The 22,118-nt window shown below is 40.0% G+C and overlaps 1 protein-coding gene across 1 annotated transcript; it reads left to right on the top strand.

Moving 5' to 3' along the window:
• Window positions 1–118: 118 nt before the first annotated feature.
• On the top strand, window positions 119–22,118 carry LOC137273404 (endoplasmic reticulum transmembrane helix translocase-like). Its single transcript, XM_067806064.1, has 26 exons — window positions 119–385; window positions 2,072–2,161; window positions 2,441–2,628; window positions 3,328–3,556; window positions 4,108–4,177; window positions 4,811–4,917; window positions 5,443–5,572; window positions 6,497–6,679; window positions 7,146–7,283; window positions 7,495–7,615; window positions 7,997–8,148; window positions 8,340–8,515; window positions 9,284–9,394; window positions 10,671–10,796; window positions 11,702–11,807; window positions 12,716–12,825; window positions 13,624–13,716; window positions 15,257–15,353; window positions 16,061–16,122; window positions 17,332–17,466; window positions 18,823–18,940; window positions 19,094–19,290; window positions 19,865–20,007; window positions 20,713–20,824; window positions 21,342–21,485; window positions 21,917–22,118. Exons 1-26 carry the CDS (start codon window positions 131–133, stop codon window positions 22,022–22,024), a joined length of 3,501 nt encoding a protein of 1,166 aa, XP_067662165.1. The 5' UTR covers window positions 119–130; the 3' UTR covers window positions 22,025–22,118.

Raw genomic sequence — 22,118 nt, 5'->3', positions numbered from 1 at the left:
ATTAAATTTGACAAAATAGTCAATGATGCAATAGTTCAAGTCCCAAATTAGACGTGGTCTTGAATTAATTATCAACTTTCATGGAATCGAATCTGTGGAAAGCATTTGCTGCAGTATTGGAAACTTCAAGATGGCTGCGCCCTTAAATGACGAGATCCAATCTGTTTCCTACTATAATATTCGACATGTAGCATTGCATGGATATGTTGCGCCTTTTATTTGCATTTATATAGCTTGGTTTTATGTGTGGGCTACTGTCTATGGAATTCAAGATTACTATGAGGGCGGTTTGATAGCTCTGGCAATCATCGGCTTGGTGCAGATTCTGACGGCGTTGTTTTGTTTGTGGTCGATTCATGTGAGATGTGCTCTCACATGCTCTAAAGTAAGAATGGATACCGTCAGAAAGTAAAATCGTTCACATTGTATGTGTATTTCCTTAGATGTGTGAATTTTTTTATATGCAGATCACTTTACGCGGCACTTTACGATTAAACTTAGCACTTTCACGAAATTTGGTTTCCATATGGCCAGTGATAGATCTTTGGTCATTGGTATCCATTTCTGCACAGTTCTTTCTTTTCAGAGTCACACTGTGTTAATTTCAAGCAATGTCAGACTGAACAAGTAAAGCATGAAAATCAGTAATTTATTACATATGGAAGACTATGAGAAATTCTGAAATAGGATATAACTTGTGCCTTGAGGTGGTTTTTCGAGTCAAACAATCCAAAGAAGTGCAGCTTGAGGCTTGTAGTCTTGTTCATTCACTGCTACTTACTGGCAGTGGCTTTGTCAGTTATGAATCATGTCTGGTTAAACATATTTAATGTTCTCATGTCCAGATCTCCTCGTGCTTCAGTGTTTTGAAATAGCCGTTGGCCTGTGACTGGTATTAGTAGTAGTAAAAATCCAGCTGGTCCAGTAAATCTCCTCAGTCACTAGCCCGACTAGCTAGTGAATGTAGTATATGCATTCAGATTTTGGGCTAGTTTATTATTTTATTGGTTAGTAGCGTACAGGCATAGCTATCCCGGTTGGGTTGCAAAATTTGGAAACTGTTTCACACACTGTGTTTGAACAAATGTAGTTCTCTATCCAAGTAACATGGAACTATGATGAAAGAAATTATGTGGAGTTACATGCTCGTAGTAAATTCTATTTTTGTTAAACTTCCTTTCCTTGAATAATGCTATTTTTGCTCCAAATTTATCAGTCAACATATTTTGGTGATCTGTAAATGTGCTTGGGTTCGTCTGATATGAATCATTTACATGGAAACTTGATTTGCCATGAGTTTCCACAGGAAGTTTCAGAGAACATTTGACTGTTCTCACCCCTTTGAAAATTTGAGTTAGAATTGTTATTTCAGAAAAGTTAAGACTTGTGAGATGAAATTGAACATTGTCTTATAGCAGCAATATTACTGTTGAACAGCAAACAAATATCTATTTTAATCTTAAATGTCTCAAATAATGTGTAAATATTATCTTTTGAAATGCACTTATGAAAATCGGAAATATAAATCTCATGTCTTATAGTTGTGCAGAAAGTTAAGAGTTCCAATTTAAAATAATCCACCAAACATCTCATAAGTATATAACCATTCTGAATTAGGGTATCCAAATTCTCGATTATGCTTTTCTTTTGAATCACAACAAGAAGCCAATTTTCATCTATTTTGTAAAAGCACGATCAATTAATACATGTTTTCTAATTGATCAAGGGTATTGAATACTGCCATCATTTGACTGGATGTATCCAAGTCACAAAAATATTGCCTGGATTCAAGAGTTAAAAAAATAATCCCATCAACATGATTAATACTGGTATTTTACTGGTGAAGTAACTGTGATACTATTTTAGATGCTTGTTTTGTTTTCAGTGAATGTTCACCACAGATTACTGATGTTAGACCATATGAATCTGATTTTTGATTGATTAAATGATCAGTTACTCTGCTTGCCAGTCCAAGCCTCAGAACTTGACCATCTGTTTCAACAGCCAAACCACTTAATCTCTTGATCAAGGTTATTCTTTCACCGTGATCAACTTATTCAACTTTCAACAGGAAACCAATCCATTCAAGGCATCTTGGGTGAAAGTTGTGCCTACACCAAATAATGGATCCACGGAACTTATTCGATTGCATCACCAAAAGGTAAAGTAAACACTTTGCCATGTCTTTGTGAAGAAGGTATACAGTATTTTTAAGTGGCATGTTAGTAGAAGACATGTTGAAGACATTGAAAGGAAGCTTGGCAATATTATTGAAATGTTTTGAATTTTTTTAAAACCATGGTACTCATTTATTATTTTTATTGTCTGTTATAAGTATTTTTCTTTGATAACAGTAAACTTTAGATTTACTATAGGTAAAAAAGTGTCCAATGACATTGGTATAATTCTGTCTCCAAACAGAAAATTATTTTGTCTTCAGAAGGAAAAAGGGGAGGAGTTATGGTACAACTTCCAGAAAACAAAATACCTGTACGATGCGGAGGAGCGGAAACAGTTCTACACATTGTCCTTCCCTGACAACCACAGCATCAAGTATTACATGGAGTGGAAGGGCTACCAGGATGAAGGAGAGATGAAGGCGGCAGAGTCCAAGTTCGGACTCAACAAGTCAGTGTTCTTTAATCTGCATTGTTCTGAGAAAGAGTAGTCACATACACAACTTTTTACCATTACCATTATGTTGTTTGTAAGGCTATGATTATATGTTTGAGGAAACATACAGCTGTTGAAATTCTGAGATGTGGCATAGTGTAATGCAAACAGTAATGATCCCAATAATAAACTTTGGGTTTAATAAAAATTATCTTTCCAAACCAGTGGTCAGTTTAGTGAATTAATAACACATTATTGTGGTGGAAGCTGTGGTTATTGAGCGGGTTAGATGCCTGACTGTGTGATGGTGATTAGTTGCCTGTGTCTGGGAGTGTGGGTTCAAATCCCAGATTAGACTCAACCCAACAAAAGTACTACAGTTTGTACTTTACTATTTGTCAGAGATGCCACATGTCTGTGAGATGGCCTATCGTCTCTTGTACATTCCTCAGTACTAACTAAATCACTTCACCCCAATAATTCAATCACCATGGAACCAACTTCATTGGATGCATCCAGTGAAATCCCCAAGAGTGGTGGTTACTTGACAGTTGTGAATTAACAGGTTTAGGATACATTACATCTGACCACTTTCTAAGTGACATTGTGTATTCATAAGGAGACTGATCACGATACAGTTTATCTATTATTTGTTAGAAATACTATCCCAGTTTGTGGAACTACAATGTTTACCATTCCATTCCATCATTTTAGCATGACCATGGACATCCCAGCTTTCATGGAGCTGTTCAGTGAGAGAGCCACTGCTCCATTCTTCGTGTTCCAAGTGTTCTGTGTGGGTTTATGGTGCCTGGATGAGTACTGGTACTACAGTGTGTTCACGCTGTTCATGTTGATAGCGTTCGAGGCTACACTTGTACAACAGCAGCTGCGCAACATGTCGGAGATCAGGAAGATGGGGAATAAACCCTATGTTATGCAGGTGATGATGCAGACAGTTCAGTCAAGAGGGAGTGAATGGGATTAGTTTTATGCTGTACTCAGCAATATTTCAGCTATATGGCAGCCGTCTGTAAATTATGAAGTCTGGACCAGATAATCCAGTGATCAACATCTGTACAAATGAACCAATGACATGTTTAACCAAGTCAGTGAGTCTGAACTCCCAATCCTGTTAGTTGCTTCTTATGACAAGCATGGGTTACTGAAGGCCAGTTCTAACTTGAATCTTCATGGGTTGTTCAGTGATGAGACATTGTACACATTGTCTGATTCAGCTTTTCAAAACTATGTGGATGTTTTTATTGGTCAGCAGAGTCCAAACTTAAGAATTAAAGTCAAGAGGCCCCACTCCTTATTTATTTTGTTGAAACTAATCTTCCTAGGTTGCAATGAGCAAAATTGAGCCCATCTAGATGGGTTGATATATAGTGAATACAGTGTTAGTTTCACAGCTAGATTTTCATAGATGTCAGTAGCTTTGTCTGTTTAAACAACTCAAAAAGCTGGTCAGCTCATGTTTCCGTGTTTCAGGCCTATCGGAACAGAAAGTGGCAGCGGATCTTGTCAGATGAAATAGTTCCGGGTGACATAATCTCAATAGGTGAGATATGTAATGAGACATGTCTGTTTTTGATCAGACGCAAGAGGCATCTTTCACTTTTTTGAGCACATTGAACCTAGTTTTAATTCCTTTGCAGAGTTATGTCCCTTTGTTTACTTTGATTATGGGTTTGAATCCAAGATTTCTAGGTTTGTCTGTGCCATACCAGTGCTCATTGGTTTCTGCAAAATGGTAAACATTAGACATTCTTACCTCTCAGTTGTATCTGACAAGGTCTTGTTATGTCATCAAAATTTTGTTCATTGTTCGTTGTAATTTCCTAAATTTGGGAACCTTAAATGCACTTGAAACCAATTGTGCCTGTTTTACGGTACTGGAATAGTGAAACAAGTAAATTTTCAGAGGAGGGTTTTCTAAATCTTGTACCTATAGAGAGAAAACTCAGAGACTCGTCTTAATGGCTTTAATATTGGTGATAATAATGAACAGTCCATTTATATAGTGCGAAATCCACAACGACAGCATGCTCACAGCGGGATACAGCAAAAAGCAACAATATTCATTCTGACTAGAGTTTTTATAATCAGTCGAGTGACAATATATCTAGTAGATAAGTGTGGAAGTTTGTGGTAAGCAATATTGGGTTGAGTTTCACTCCTGACTCTGTTGCAGGGCGATCCCAGGATGATCGCCTCGTACCATGTGATATGCTGTTACTGAGGGGGCCATGTATAGTAGACGAGTCCATGTTGACAGGAGAGTCTGTACCAGTCATGAAGGTCAGTGGCAAATACTTACAACTGGTGGCATATAATAAAAATAATTATAATAATTTATGGTTTTGGTCTGTCCATTGTATGAATGCTAAGCAAACAATTTGTATGTATGTACCAGGCAGTAAGACATTTGGTGGAGACTGTTGTAGGACAGGATTTGCAATTTTTTCTTGTCATGTGAGTAAAGTATTTATCATGTATGGGATGATGCAAAGTCATTTGTTTTTTTAAATGTTATCTGCACGGAAGTGTGACTTTTTGAGAACAAAGCTGAAGTGATTTTAGATTGTCACTCTTCACATACTTATGTCTTTGAAATTATGAAAATGAAATGTTTCAGAGAAATTGTCACCTAATGTTTCTATATTCTGCCCTGGTCAAGTTGATAGGCTGTGTAAACCAGTTTCAAGGGTTCCTTTATCTGTAAGTGTAATGATTCCTTGATGAGTGACAAGAATGGGTCTAAAATCACTTATGTTCTTTTAATTTTCACATTGATGTTAACTCATGGACTTTTGGTATCAACAGGAGCCGGTAGAGAACATGGACAGTGATCATGTGTTTGATCTGGAGCATGATGGGAAACTTCACGTTCTGTATGGTGGTACAAAGGTAGTGCAGCACTCGCCCCCAAGCAAGACTGGACCAGGACTCAAATGTGAGTACTTATTCAGTCAATATTTGTTGTAGCTAGAATGGACAGAAATTGTCTTTAAAATGTCTGTTACCAAGACCTGAGGGTCATTGTAACAAGATCGATGCTCATGCTGTTGACCAGTGGATCGTCTGATCGAGACTCGATTATTTACATACATTGTACCCGTGTGGGGAATCGAATCCGGGTCTTCGGCATGATGAGCAAATGCTTTTACTATTAGGCAACCTTACTGCCCGTACTGTCTGTTCAGTTTAGCTGTAGTAATGCTCAAATCCTTGGTCTGTATATGTAAATGGCAGACCTCATAATTCTAACCTGGCAAAAAGTCAAGTGTGAATATGTCCTGACCGATTAATCCACAATCCCTCTTGTCCCTTCTTCTTGAGACCAGTGAAGCTTGTTTCCACTAAAAGTGACTTCTGTTCAAGTGGAATGAGGTGGCAAGGCTGGCCCAATTGTCTAACATGCCACAATCATTTGTGCAGAGTTACATCCCTTGTGCTCACAAGGAAACAATGATCATGGGTTTAAACCCCACTTTTGCGCCATTTGTGATGATAAGTTTGTCAGCACTGTACCCATTCTAAGGACAATAAACATCTGAAACCTGCATCACTCTGGGCTGTCCTCAGGACATTGGGGTAGCTTCAAGGTTCAAGTGTTCTCCTGTCACATTGAAGACCTGGGTTTGATTCTCCTCATGGATACAATGTGTAAAGCTGATTTCTGGTGTCCACTACCATCATATTGCTGGAATATTGCTGGACGTGGTGTAAAACCCCAGTCACTCACCTCACTCACCTCACTCCCTCAATCCTCCCATGCTGAATTGACCCAACTCAATATAACTGAATACTGTTCAAAGTGAACCCAACCCAGATTGTATCATCATCAGTAGTACTAATCTCCTTCACTGTGTTTCAGCTAGTGACAATGGATGTATAGCATTCGTGTTGCGGCATAGTTTCAACACGTCGCAGGGCAAGCTGCTGCGCACCATCCTGTTTGGTGTGAAGAGAGTCACAGCCAACAACCTTGAGACATTCTGCTTCATCCTGTTTCTCCTCATCTTTGCTGTCACTGCAGCCAGCTATGTCTGGATAGAAGGTGCTTTAGTTTCTATTTCTGTTTCAAGTCTGTTCATCGAAATATTTGAATACTGGCTGTGGTTGGTTTAATTCTCAGATGATAATATGCTGAATGTATTGTGCCCAAGTGACATGACATGATCTTTTAATCAATAAGTTTGTCCAGATTTGGATCTCAGTTCATTCTACCCCTGTGCTTTTGTTCACCATCGATGTTGTCACATCGGAACAGTCTTTCATGATATATTCACAATTCATGAAAATAGTATTTAACGATTCATTGAACTAACACATGGTAGAAATTATACCATTTAGCTGAGGCATGTTCTGCATCTTGGAAACTAAAGACTATGAAAAAGCTACTCTTTGCTAGCAGATCTATTCACATCGTGGTTAAGCAGCTGCTGAGAAATACTTGAGAATGAGAAGTTTTCAGATAAAGTTGACTATAGATGAGTATTTCACGTTGTTGTGTTGTTTTTCAGGCACCAAAAATCCTGATCGAAACCGCTACAAGTTGTTCTTGGAGTGTACTCTCATCCTGACTTCTGTCGTACCGCCAGAGCTACCTATAGAGCTGTCTCTGGCTGTAAACACATCGCTGCTGGCTCTCACTAAACTATGTATGTAGACACATGGTCTAATGGAACTTGTCCAAATGTTAATCATGTTTAAAAGACAATGAATTGTGTCCAGCATGTTCTCTGGTTAATTTACCTATCCATACAATGGAAAGGGAGATAACCTTAAATTGGTGGTCTCCCTTTGTCCATACAGGAATTGATAGTGGTTCATGATTGACACCTGCTGACTATTCTTTGATGCATGTTGTAGATGTGTACTGCACAGAGCCCTTCCGTATACCGTTTGCGGGTAAAGTAGACATCTGCTGCTTTGACAAGACAGGTACTCTGACAAGTGACAACCTGGTAGTGGAAGGGGTAGCTGGCCTCAAGTAAGTACTGGACACAGTCAGTAGTTCACTCAGGTTTGGTGGCATGTCATATTGCTAGTGCTCGAGGTAAAACATGAAAGACAAGGAGCTTTAAATTGCTGGAATATTGTTATAAGCAATGTAAAATTAAATTCACTCACTCATTCAAAAATCATTTTGGTTCTGACAAACTGAACTACTTTCTTCATGGAATTAAGGAGCTTTAAATTGCTGGAATATTGTTAGAAGCAATGTAAAATTAAATTCACTCACTCATTCAAAAATCATTTTGGTTTTGACAAACTGAATTACTTTCTTCATGGAATTACCATCACTGATTTAAGGACGTTATGCCCTTTCTTGTTTGAAGTGGACTTAACACTTGTTCTCTGCTAATATTAGTGGGTCTGAGATCATCTCAGCACAAGAAGCTCCCCTGGAGACGGCGCAGGTGATGGCAACATGCCACTCTCTGGTGCAACTGGATGATGAGATGGTGGGAGACCCCCTGGAGAAAGCCACTCTCAATGCTGTGGAGTGGACACTGACAAAAGGTAGGAACAGTGGTTGCCTTACTGATGTCATCCTCACTCTTAGCAGATGAGACAAGCTCACAGTGGTCAGAGAGACAATGGTTTCAGTTACTACACTGAAAAACCTAACCCTACCATGTCCACATCCTTCAGACAAATATGTCAATAAGACATTTCTGTTTTGTCTGACTTCCTTGTTCTCTTCTCTTTAGGTGAAGCTGTTGTTCCACAGAAGAAGAAGACCCACGGGATGAAGATCTTCCACAGATTCCACTTCTCCAGTGCCCTCAAGAGAATGTCAGTGATAGCTGGTCACACAGCGCCAGGCTCCATGGAGACTGACTACATGGCCACAGTGAAGGGAGCACCAGAGACACTTAAACCTATGGTGAGACACTTACATCTATGGTGAGACACTTGCATCTATGGTGAGACACTTAAACCTGTGATGAGACACTTACATCTATGGTGAGACACTTACATCTGTGGTGAGACACCTGAAGCTGTGATGAGACACTTACATCTATGGTGAGACACTTACATCTATAGTGAGACACTTAAACCTGTGATGAGACACTTACATCTATGGTGAGACTTAAGCCTGTGGTGAGACACTTAAATCTATGATGAGACACTTATATTTGTGGTAAGTCACTTGCATCCTCGGTGAGACACTTGAACCTGTGGTCATACACTAACATCTGTGGTAAGTTGCTTAAACCTATGGTGAGACACTTAAACCTGTCTTGAGACACTTGAATCACTTAAACCTGCAGTGAGACACTTACATCTATGCTGAGACATTTGAACCTATGGTCAGTCACTTAAAACCTGTGGTGAGACACTTCTATCGATGGTGAGACACTTGAACCTATGGTTAGTCACTTAAACCTGGACACTTGAACTTATAGTGAGACATTTGACTTGAAAGTAAGAACTACAGTGAACCTACAGGGAGACTTTAAGCCAGTGATGACCTTTGCTGATATAGTTGCACTAATGGTGAGACTATTAAAGCCATGATAAAACACTTACAAAGTGATGTACAGTAATTCATGTGACTATGTAATGTGTCAGAGCCAATGTCCAGTGTTTCACCCTTGATATCACACAATACTGATTTACTTGTGAAGTATGATGAATCATCTCCCTACAGTTCAAGAACCCACCTGCAGACTATGATGAAGTGTACCTGGCTATGGCAAGAAGAGGAGCTAGAGTTCTGGCCCTTGGATACAAACGTATGGGAAGCCTTTCACATCAAGAGGTTGGTATCACATATCCGAAAATACTGTGAAACCTGCCAACATTGGCACCTGTCTAATCTGCCACACTATCAAAACCGGTATTAAAATTTGGTCACGTTACCCTTAGTACCAACATTGCTTGGCACAGAGACGATTAATGTGATGATTGGTCATTAAAACATTGTCTTATGTGGCACCAGTGTATTGTGTATTCAGGTGCGACTTTTTGGTCCCAACAAGCAATTTTAACTATAATTAACACTGTCTAAACCAGCATGGGTATAAGCAGTCCAGTCAAGGATCCATAATCCAATAGGCTAATTAATCATCGTGGCATGCTAGATAATCTGGAAGTAGTCATCGTGCAGAGAATCAACTGCTATTTAGCTGCCATGGATATATGCAGTTCAGTTATGGTCCCTTAGGCCAATACACCCCTCTCGGCATGCTAGATAATCGATAAGTAGTGACTGTGGGGTGAATCAAATGCTGGCAGGATTACAATGATTATGCTTCATATAAACAGGATGATTAAATAAGTAGATAACATTGTTTTAGTTTGTTGTACAATTGGAAAAGATGAAAGACATTATAGAGATAAAGAAAATGGTGTGTGTAAGTGGCAGCCATATTGGAAAGTGATTGTCACTGTCTAATTTGTCACCTTGTCTAAACCGGCATTTCATTTCGGTCCCTTGGGGTGCCGGTTTAGACAGGTTTCACTGTATGTTGTGTTTGTTCTTAGCATGTCCCAGACATGAATCTCACTCTGCTCATGGCACATCCCTTGCAGGAACAGTCTAGAAGGATGAAGATTGAATAGCCAGTCGTCTGTTGTCTGGACCAGATTTGATAACTTGAATTCCTCAATATACAACCCCAGAAAATACTGCCTATCTTCATTAAATACCCTAATTGTCTTGAAAGTTAACTTAACTGAGCATTCTTTGAATAAGGGTACCATCATTGTGTGAAATAACACTTGCCCTGTGGTTCATTGCTAGTAAAAATTTCATCAGGACCACCAGTGATAACACTGAAGTGTTACTGGCCAGTGAATTTTAAAAGTAAATCTGCGAATGTTATTTTGGAGAAACGAAATACAAACAGGACCACTAATTATTATCCACTCACTGGTCCAGTGGTTTAGTGGTAAATTTAAAAAGGCTTCTTTCCCTATCCAACACTGTTGATAGTAGCTCACATCATCAACCTCTGAAAAAACTGATTGTTGTGAAACAACATGAAATGACTAATATTGATGTGATGTTGACCATGCTGTGCATGTTGTTGCAGGTGCGGGAGATGACAAGGGAGGAGGCGGAATGTCAGCTGGAGTTTGCTGGCTTCATCATTATCTCATGTCCACTCAAGGCGGACTCCAAGGCTTCGGTCAAAGAAATCTATAATGCCTCACATCTGGTAGTTACACGTTTCATTCCAGTGTGAAATCAGTCCACAGTGCCTCATACACATACTTATGAGCTCCATGTATGAAGACGATTACTATTACTAAATGGGATATGATGACAGAGTGAGAGAGATTGAGACCTAAATCAGCAGTGTGCTTGTTCGCCATTAACTAAGACTTGCTGAGTGATGACTGTGTGTTGGGTTACACTGATGCCACATGGTGCCAGTAACCATGGGTTCCAGTTCTTTGTTTTGTCACTCATGGGTTTTTACCAAGGTAGTAGGGAGAATGAGGATATTTTCTATGGATATACAACTTCTTTATTCTGTATAGAGGAGTGGTGGGGTAGCCTAGAAGGTAAAGCGTTTGCTCATCACACGAAAGACCCAGTTTCAAATACCCACATGGGTACAATATGTGTGAAGCCCATTTCTGTTGTCCCTTGCTGTGAAAATTTTGAAATATTTCTAAAAGAGGTGTTAAACCAAAGTCACTCACTCTCTCACAGAATCTATATCAAAATGTCACATTTTCAGAGTGAAGAAGCTGTATATCCATAAAAGTTGACCTCATTCTTCATCTTCTCAACTTCTAGAATGCCAATCAAAGAAGTAGAAAAGGCTTGAGGAAATGTCAGACTTTCCTCTTGATTAATGTTGTTAAGGTTAGTTGAGATACCGCAGCCAAACTCGAGTACAGGGCAGCCTGCTCACAGTGATGTCAGCACTGGAATTGTCATGAAGTGTTGGAGCTACGTTACCTTTAACACCAACAGTGCTTAGCACAGAGACGATTAATGTCATGATTCTAAAGATTTATCAACCATTCATGAAAGATCCTCATGGAATGAGAAACATGAGGAGGAAAATGTGAAGTTGATTTGAAGGTACTGAAAATACTTGTTGTTCCTCAGGTTGCCATGATTACTGGAGACAACCCACTGACAGCTTGCCATGTTGCCAAGGAGCTGAGAATCACCAGGCGAGAGACTGTCATCCTACAAGGTCCAAATGATAAAGGTGCGTACAGCTGTGTTCAACTGTTTATGTGTTACTGGCCATTTGTCAGCAGGATCATGATGTACATGACTTGATCAACATGATCAAGTTTTGCATGTTTTCTCGTCACACCAAGGTCTGGGTTCAATTCCCTACATGGATACAATGTGTGAAGATCTTGTGTCCCCCGCGGTGATATTGCTGGAATATTGCTAAAAGCGGCATTAAACCTCACTCACTCACTCACTCACTCACTCACTCACTCACTCACTCACTGCCACCGTATAGCTGGAATATTGCTGAGTGTGGCATAAAACTACACGCGCGCACGCGCACGCACACGCACACGCACACGCACACACACACACACACACACACACACAGAGAGAGAGAGAGAGAGAGTGTACTCACTCACTCAGCAGATCCAGACTTTCATCTCCCATGGAGATTGGATATGCTTGTGCTTGTTCTTGCTCTTCCTTTTGTACTATTGAATTATCCATGCCTGCAGACAATTGATTTTAGGAGGCTTCAGCCCTTAGTTCATATACCCGCACTGTACATGATTGTTTACCCTGCATCTGTGATAACCACCCAGTTCATGATAACCACCCAGTGCATGGTGACTATCCAGTGCATGATGACTATCCAGTGCATGATGACTATCCAGTGCATGATGACTACCAAGTTAATGATAACTACCCAGTGCATGATAACAACCCAGTTCATAATGACTACCCAGTGCATGATGACTACCCAGTTAATGATAACTACCCAGTGCATGATGACTACCCAGTTTGTGATAAATGCTCAGTTCACGATAACCATAAACTTCATAACCTCTCAGTTCATGATAAATACCCAGTTCATGATAACACATGATAACCACAAATATCATGATAACCAGCTTGCCTGTTATGTTCCTGCAGCTCGAGGGTGGCACTGGCAGTCAATCGACGATCGTGTTGTCATCCCTGCTATACCAGTGGACATGAAGAAAGAACTTATAGCGTCATATGACCTTTGTCTCACAGGGGAGGTATGATATTGACATTATCAGTTTAACTCTTGGCACGCTTATGTTTTAAACAGATCATGGCATATACGATAAACCTGTATGATCGAGTGTAAACTTTCAAACTGTCAAACAAATTTCAGATTGCAGTGATATATGTTCACACCAATCTGAAAACCCAAATCTCAAAGACATGGGCGTTGCTGATACATGTAACATCAGTCAAAGCGATTTAGAGCAGTTATACTGACTGGATTCTTTCACTATATAAGTTCATGATGATGATGATGATGATGATGGTGTTGGTCCGATCTCAGGGTATTTAATTTATACAGAGAGTAATACTATTACTTATATTCCTTGTTAAAACTTTTTATTCTTGCTCTTACTGTAACTTGACTACTCACTACTCATGCGCAGATAAATTTGAGTCAATAATGAAGAGATAAGTTATTATCTGCCCCCATTGTTGATACAACGTTCTGTCCTTTTCCACATAGAAACCACCATAAAGCTGGACTATTGCTGAGTGCGGCATAAAACAAAACTCACTCACTGATTCCTAGAAATCGGACTCGATTCCAGCTGTAACTGACCTTGATTCAAGTACACGTGCATCTCTCCTAGCCCTAGTAGGAAAATGTACTCAATTTTGTTCCCTGTGTGCGATAAGAGCCTGCACCTTTCAGTAACCTCACGGTTTGTTTTACAACAGGGATCAGACTTAGTTGTCATGGATACATTGATTAACTACGAGCTCTCACTGAAAACAACATTCACCAATTCAGTGAGTTATTTCTGATCAGGGATAATTTCTTCTAGGCGCTGACTTGGCTGCAGGCAGAACATGAGAAACTCCTGAGGATCGTGCTGCCAAACACGAAAGTCTTTGCCAGGGTAGCCCCAAAACAAAAGGTAAGTTTCACACACTTAACGTCATCCTACAAGGCCTCACATAGGAAGTCTTTAGATGTGACACAGTATTTCGAAAAATATCTTTCAATTTCCGTTCAGTCAGTGCAAGCATTCTTGTGTTCGTTTAGAGTATTATCATTGTGTTTCCATCAAGTCAGAGTCCATGAAGTTTCTGTGTTATCTCTTAATGTACTTATACTAATGCTTAGATTAACTTTTATAGTCTCAATTGATGTGTTATATTCCATATAAACTGATGTCATGATAATTTCATATCATAGAACACTAACACTTGTCACATGTCAGAGTAATCACTAACCCCCATTTCAGAGTTAACATTTACTGGCTGACCATTCCTTGCTTACAGTGATTCGTACATGTTATCACTTAAACCTCACCCTTTACACATTCTCTCTTCCCCTACTCACCCAGTCAACATATCATACCCCACCATTTTACATGTACTCACATAAACACTCAAAACATAAAAACATTGTTTAAAAATCAAACAGTTCTTGCAGTTATATATGTAGATATATCATAAGGACCAATAAAATTCAGTGCAAACAAATCACAAATCAAGGTTTGTGTTGTACACAATTACACAGTCGCTAACGATGTTAGAATCACTGTGTGGATATTACAGTCAGTTCAGATCTTTAGTCGTAGCAACACATCATTTGTGAAGCAACTTTCTTATTCGTGTGTCAAAAATAATGAGACAAATTATCACAGTTGGTATGTCAATTTCATGTTATTGCAAAATTTCATTATGAGGTGGAACCACCCACTGGTGGAAGAGCCAGGTAATCAACAAGTGTGTGCAGTGAAATTGCAGTTTCATACATCCATCTCACACAGCTGGCTGTTCTGCCAGCGAGTGGTCCTCCCTCGTAAGTAATAGTGATAAGTGACAACAAAATAAAGTTCATCTGTTAAACAACCTTTTTATTGCTGTGTCCAAAATCATGAGACAAATCATCAGAGTTGCTCTGTCGATTTCAGACAACTGTGCCAAACTTGGTTTTGTTTCAAGTATCAGTTCTTGTGTTAGTGAGCAATTCTGAAATGAAATGTACTCAATGGACATCTTATACACACGTTTCTTATACACAGGTTGTGTTTGTAAAGGGCTTTTTAATTGATAGTTGCTTCACTAACACTGTATATTACAAGTGGGACACTTCTGCGTTGTAGTGGTTAGAGCTTTTGCCCAAAGAGCGGAAGGTCGTGAGTTCAATCCCTGCTGTGTCATACCTAAACATGTTAAAACATGGTAATTATTGTTCCCATTCTGGTGCTCGGCATTAATGGATACAGGGACTGGTCAGCTCAGAGTCAGTATAATGTATCAGAGTGGGGTATTCATGCTTAACTGTGGCATGGTATCTCAGTGAGCTAGCACTGTAAAACCAAATTAAGTCTGGGCTAGTACAAGCAGCCACACATACAGATGCACACATGTTGGTATATGAGTGAAATGTTGTCAAGTACGACTTTAAACCCAATTTCACTTCAACTGATGTTATTTGCCTTGCAGGAGTTCATTGTTACAACGTTGAAGAGCATGGGTTACACAGTGCTCATGTGTGGAGATGGAACTAATGATGTTGGTGCTCTCAAACATGCTCATGTTGGTGAGGAGAGTTGTTCTTTTACAATAAACTGGGCAGAGAGTTAGGGCCTTGAATCTAACTGTATTTAAATGGTTGTTTCCTGAAGAATGAGTGCATACTTTCAGAAAAATAGCCAGCAAATATTTGTGATCCCTATACCAACTTTCAACATTTATTCTAACATCTATTCATAGATAAAAGTGTTTTGTTTCTTCCTTTCATCACGAAGCCGGTTTGAAGGTTGTATTTGTAGTAAGGCTTACCCAGAGGCTTCTCAGATCCTCGATCACCAGCAGTGTTGTAGCATGGACGTACAGACATAGCCTACTGCCTGCAGATTGTACTAGGCTGATAGTTGTTTAACACTCAGCAATATTCCAGCTCTTTTGTGGCTGTCTGTAAATAATAAAGTCAGCACCAGACAATCCAGTGATCAACAGCCTGAGCATTGATCTACGCAGTTTGGATATAAGATAAATGAACCAAGTCATTGATCCTGACCACCTAGTCCCTTTAGTCGCCTCTTACGACAAACATGGGTTGTTGACGACCAATTCTTCATGGATCAGATTGTACCAAATAAATGTGAAACACTTAATGTTGTATTTTCTGAAGTATCAGTGGATATTTCTAACAAACCAGCATTAGCCTTACTGCTCAAATCCATGCAGATTTTGTATGGCTTCACCTCCCCTTGTTCTGAGGTACAAGTTGTTCTGTGTTTTCAGGTGTTGCACTATTAGCAAATGCACCTGAGAGGCTGCCTGACAAGAAGAAGAAGAGAGAGGAGGTATGTAAAAGTTGGAGGAGACAGAATAATACTCTGAATCGGAACATTTCATGACTCTTAACTTAAGACCATTCAACATTTAATGATTTTAGCGAAAAGCGAACACTTTTCTGTTGATGTGCACATTTTATCACTTGAATAATGCACCAAGTCGGGAAGTTCCCATGTGCTATTTCATACGTGGGTTGGTAGGGTGTCCTAGAAGGACTTTTCATGATTTGATTCTCCACGTGGGTACAATGTGTGAAGCCAATATGTGGTATCCCCCGCCATGATATTTGTGCTGGAATACTGCTTAAAGCAGCGTAAAACCAAACTCACTCACTATTGTGGCAGTATTCACCACAGCCTGGTTCTAAACAGAATGTAGCAGAACAGTAAAAGTACATGCCTGCTTTTCATTTCGTGTTTTTTAAATGTAGTCACGATTGAAGTTTACCATACAAATACAGTAGAACATGGATATAATGAACTCCAAGGGACCAAGTTTGCTATATCTGTTGTTTGTTATTCACATTTGACTGCCATCTTGGATTGTTGAGATGTAGAGATGTATATTCTGAGGCTTCAAATCTTTATTCTTGTAGAGTAGATTCGCAATTCTTAATCATAGAATTGAAAGTGGATTTGGAAACGCCAAAGTCGAAAGCGATGTTTGTCTTAGATTTTACACCTGAATCTACAGCTTGAATTATCTAATTTCCAAGGTAGAATATATCTTCAGAATTTACTGCTTGTAGTGTGGGGCTTCCAAGGTAAAATATGTCTTCAGAATTTTCTGCTTGTATTTGGGGCTTCCAGAGAAACTTTCATTTGGAATCATCGCAAACTGGAGTCTAAGTAGCTTGGTCCTTATGCTCAAAACATTCACCGCCCTTAGAATTCTTAACTTCGATCACTGCTAGCCCGAACTCCTTTTCTAAAATGCTCAAGGCAGGAAGGAGCGGGATGATGATGATGGTGATGATGATGATGATGATGATGATGATGATGATTGTCAAATTCAAACTAATGGTTAAATGAGATCTGGGATATTGATGTTACTTCCCAAACACAGCAATAGTGTTGATTTAGGGTTTCGACTATTTTTCATGACAGATGTGAGATGAACAAGAGCTGGTAAATCAAAGTCTGTTTTGTTTGTGAGGTTGACATATCTGGTACGATGCCATGCATGGCTATTGAACAGTGTTCAATGTTCTTGTTCAGAATAGCAGCAGTGTAGATGGTGAGGCCCCCAATGACAAGCTACAGATGTTAAGTCAGCGTGGTGGGGGCAAGGTGTCAGGACGGGCAGCCAAACAGAGAGCCATTGCAAGGGGAGATAACCTAGCTCCAGCACAGGTAGTTACCCTATATTGTCATGTACAGAGTTAGTGTGAAGATGTTCAACAATATCATTACCTGAATTCTGAATGGTGGCTGGAAAATGCATCACAAAAGGCTTTTTAATTCTTTGCCAAATTTGATCAAATGATATGGTTTATAGTTCTTTGTGTGTAATTTTGTATGACATATGTTACATATTTACTATTAGCATTCACAGGCCCCCCTAAGTAATTAAAGGAATTACAGCAAATTTGAAGGAATTGCATCTCAAATGTGAACAAGTGCAGCCCTCTCATGAAACAATGGCAGCGATATTCGTAGTTTAGTAATAACATAAACACAACGCCCCTATCGGAAGCAATGTCAGTAATACTTGAAACATGCTCAGCCATCTTGAGAGATTTCTCGGCTCCATTCCGTGATTTGTCGTTCTCGTCCTGAAACTCACACATCTAAACATGGCGTCACTGGAAGGAGCACCCGTCTCGGTGAGTTTTGTTTTTAGTTTGTACTGTTTTCATTTTTATCGTTATCCACCTTTGACCACCCATGTGGAATGCATTTATGTTTGAGGTGTTGCTTTTAGATTATTTTTTTAGGACAAGATCGTCACTGCAGAAGTGTGTCATATGTCACCCCCTCTAGAGGCTTTCAATGTTCAGACGTAAACAACCTCCAGGGGCCTGACTTATCATGCTCTTCTGCAGTAATGATCTTTTCTGGAAAAAACAATCTATAGTCCCAACAAGACCTTATACCTAAACGCATTCATCACGCGTGGTCAAAGGTGGATAAAGATAAAAATGAGGTAGTACTACCTAAAAACAAAACTCACCAAGGCGGGTGCTCCTTCCAGTGACACCATGTTTAGATATGTGAGTTTCAGGACATGATTGACAAATCACGGAACAGAGCTGAGAAATCTCCGAAGATGGCTGAGTGTGTTTCAAGTATTACTGACATTGCTTCCGATAGGGGTGTTGTGTTTATGTTATTATTGCTAAACTACCGATATCGCTGCAGTTGTTTCGCGAAGTAGGATGTGCTTGTTTACATTTGAGATGCAATTCCTTCAAATTTACTGTAATTCCTTCAATTACTTAGGAGGACCTGATTCAGTTAAAGAACAAACTCAATTTTAAATTTAATTGAGTGTTGATGAGATGGTAATGGATCAAGGACCGATAACTCTGGTTGGTATCCATGGTTGGAGGAGTTAAAATGTTGGACAATTGAACAGAAAAAGTGGGGAAGTTTGCAGTGTTTTGTATCAGGACAATCATAGAATTGTAAATCTTTCTACAAGAGACTAGGCCCTGAACATTACTAATGGCAGTCTACTGGAGTTTAATGTGTCTTTTGCCATTACAGAAAAAACTTGCTGCCATGTTGAAAGAACTTGAAGAAGAAGAAAAATCGCAGATTGTTCGACTTGGAGATGCCAGTATAGCTTCCCCTTTCACATCCAAACTATCCACAGTTGCAAGTGGTGAGTGGCATTCTACTGGCATAGACTCAACCATCCAAACTATCCACTGTAGTTTAAACCATAGCAGTTTTAGCTGGTCACCTCTACATGTGTCTTGTTGTGTAAACTCCTGACCCAGCAGTGTATAGCAAGCTAGTATTTCTGCTGTTTCAGTGTGTCACATCATCAAACAAGGCCGATGTACACTAGTTACGACCCTGCAGATGTTCAAGATCCTGGCCCTAAACGCCCTGATCCTGGCTTACAGTCAGAGTGTGTTGTACCTGGATGGCATAAAATTCAGCGACGGCCAGGCAACCATGCAAGGTCTGCTGCTAGCTGGCTGCTTCCTGTTTATCTCACGGTCCAAGGTAACTCTCGACAGCTTCTTGTCACATGTTTATTTGACGCCTTGCTTTTGCTGAATTACTGTTACAGTCAGGGCTTAAACAGCAAAACTCATGCACATACATAGTGGTGTTGCCCAGATATGGATGGTGGGATAGCCTAGTTTTTAAACCTTCCCCGAGATCAATTCCTCACATATGTACAATGTGTGAAGCCCATTTCTCATGTCTTCTGCTGTGATATTGCTGGAATATTGTGAAAAGCAACCTAAAACTGTACTCACCAACCCACTCAGCCCAGATAATATCATGACGAGATGACACAACTTTACGGATGACAAACTTCCTTATTTTAGTCCATTATTTTTCATACAAAATGTTGTGTTAACTCTATACCAGCAGCTTCTAGAATGCCACTTAGACAAATTAACACCATGACATCGGTGGTGGTGGTGGTGATTATGATGATGATGATGATGATGATGATGATGATGATGATGATGATTTTGTGTTTAATAACCTTAGGTTTCAACAGTTTGTAGAAAAGTGTCTGCAGGCCATGTTTAGTTTAACAGTCTGATGTTTTTCCTTGTTTCAGCCACTAAAATCTCTGTCAAAGGAACGTCCTCTACCTAACATCTTCAACATGTACACAATACTCACAGTGTTGGCACAGTTTGCTGTACATTTCAGTAGTTTAGTGTATTTAGTCGGGGAGGCACATCGGCATGATGCAGAAAGGTAAGCCCCTCACTGGCACTGTCTGTTTGACTCCTGGGGAGGATCTGAGTGTGTGTAAGTGTGATTCCCTCAGTGTGTGACCCACAGTGTGAGACAGTCAATGTTTGACCCACAGTGTCTGGTCCTCCATGTCTGGCCCACAGTGTGAGGCCCTCAGTGTGAGGCCCTCAGTGTGAGGCCCACAGTGTGAGGCTCTCAGTATTTGACCACCAGTGTGACCCACGGTGTCTTGCCATCAATGTCTCTCCCTCAGTGTCTGGAACTGTGGGCCCTCAGTGTGAGGCCCTCAGTGTGAGGCCCACAGTGTGAGGCTCTCAGTATTTGACCACCAGTGTGACCCACGGTGTCTTGCCATCAATGTCTCTCCCTCAGTGTCTGGAACTGTCTGTGTCTGACCCACAAAGTCTGGCCCTCAGTGTAAGGTCCACATTGTGGGACTTTGAGCACCTAACGCTGGGAGTTTCATCTGGGAGGTGTTCCTGTAATTGTGTACCCATATGTATCTTGCGTTTTGTGTGAGGCCTTGTGCCAGAAGCTGCGAGTCTATGTCAACAGTAGAGGTTGGATGATGTTTTCTTTCATTTTCCTTATGTGAATCACATTCATCTTACTTTTCAAAGATATCATTAGTTTCATGAAGCCCAGTAATGGGATTGTTTTGCCTGCTTGAAGAAATAACATTTTACTGTTTTTATCTTCTTCCAGAAAAGAAGGGTTTCCAGATTTAGAGGCAGAGTTTAAGCCAACCATCTTAAACACAACTGTATATATCATGTCCATGGCTTTACAAGTGTCAACATTTGCTGTCAACTATAGGGTGAGTTATGTCATGTAGAGTGTGCATCAGATGAAACGAATGGTCATTGTCAACTAGTCATGTCAATGGAGGGTAAGTCATGTCACCTGAGAGTAAGTCATGTCAGCTGAGAGTAAGTCATGTCAAAGGGAGGTAAGTCATGTCATGTTAGGTCACATCAGCTGGTGAGTAGGTCATGTCATCTGGGGGTAAGTCATGTGTACTGAAGGGCAAGTTGTGTCAAAGGGAGGTAAGTCTTCTCATGTGGGGTTATGTCACGTCACCTGGAGAGTAAGTCATGTCAACTAGGAGTAAGTCATGTGTACTGAAGGGTAAGTCATGTCAGTTGAAGGTAAGTCATGTCAAGTGAGGTCAAGTCATGTCATCTAGTCAAGGAGCAATCATACACTCAGAAACATTGTATTATTCACAATAAGGAATTTGACTCACCATAAATCTTGCTTTCCTAATATGCATTCCACCTCTAAATGCCTTTCAAAGATGTGGAGATGAATGTTGTAACTTACTTCTGTTACAGGGAGAACCGTTCATGGAGAGTTTAAAGGACAATAAACCCCTCCTGTACAGTTTGATGTTCTCAGGGGGCGCCATCTTTGCACTAGCAAGTGGACTGCTTCCCGACCTTGCAGACCAGTTTCAACTGGTTGCCTTTCCAGATGAGGTAACTATAGAAGTTTGTCCACATACACCTTAAATCCATGAGGTTGGAGCAACACAATATAGCTGTCGAGATGCAGGACACAATTTGAAAAGTCTTACCTCATTCACTGCTAAACCACCAGGTTGTTTTGTTCACAACCCGATTATGAAGATGCAACAACCCAAGTGAAAGTTGATAAGATGCATACGACAGAGAGATGAGTTGTACTTCAGGAAACTGTCCCATGATAACGAAAGTTACGTGTTCCTTCAACATGATTAGTGTGCTTTCATGCTTTGCAACTAAATCCTCTTTCATTATTTTCAGTGATGATAGTTCTTTAGAAACTTTGTAAGCTTGATCAGAAAATTTTTTTCTCTAAAAGATGAGGTATTCAGATGAAGTTGTTTAACCGACAGATCTTTTGCTTACCCCGCCCTTTCCTGTTTCAGTTTCGCAACACAGTTCTTGGCGTGATATCAGCAGACATCGTTTCAGCATTTGTAGTGGACAGAGTTATACGATTTTTCCTAGGAACGGGAAAGTTAAAATCGACATAGTAACTTATTTTTATATAACATTGCCTTTCACATGCTTTTCTTATACATGGCTGTGTCTCCAATACAGGACTTCCCTCCTGCCCCTTGATATACC

This window comes from Haliotis asinina, chromosome 2 (assembly GCF_037392515.1).
Source record: "Haliotis asinina isolate JCU_RB_2024 chromosome 2, JCU_Hal_asi_v2, whole genome shotgun sequence".
Lineage (NCBI taxonomy): Eukaryota > Metazoa > Mollusca > Gastropoda > Lepetellida > Haliotidae > Haliotis > Haliotis asinina.
Note: the sequence above shows the minus strand (reverse complement) of the source record. Positions and strands in the feature narration are given on the sequence as shown.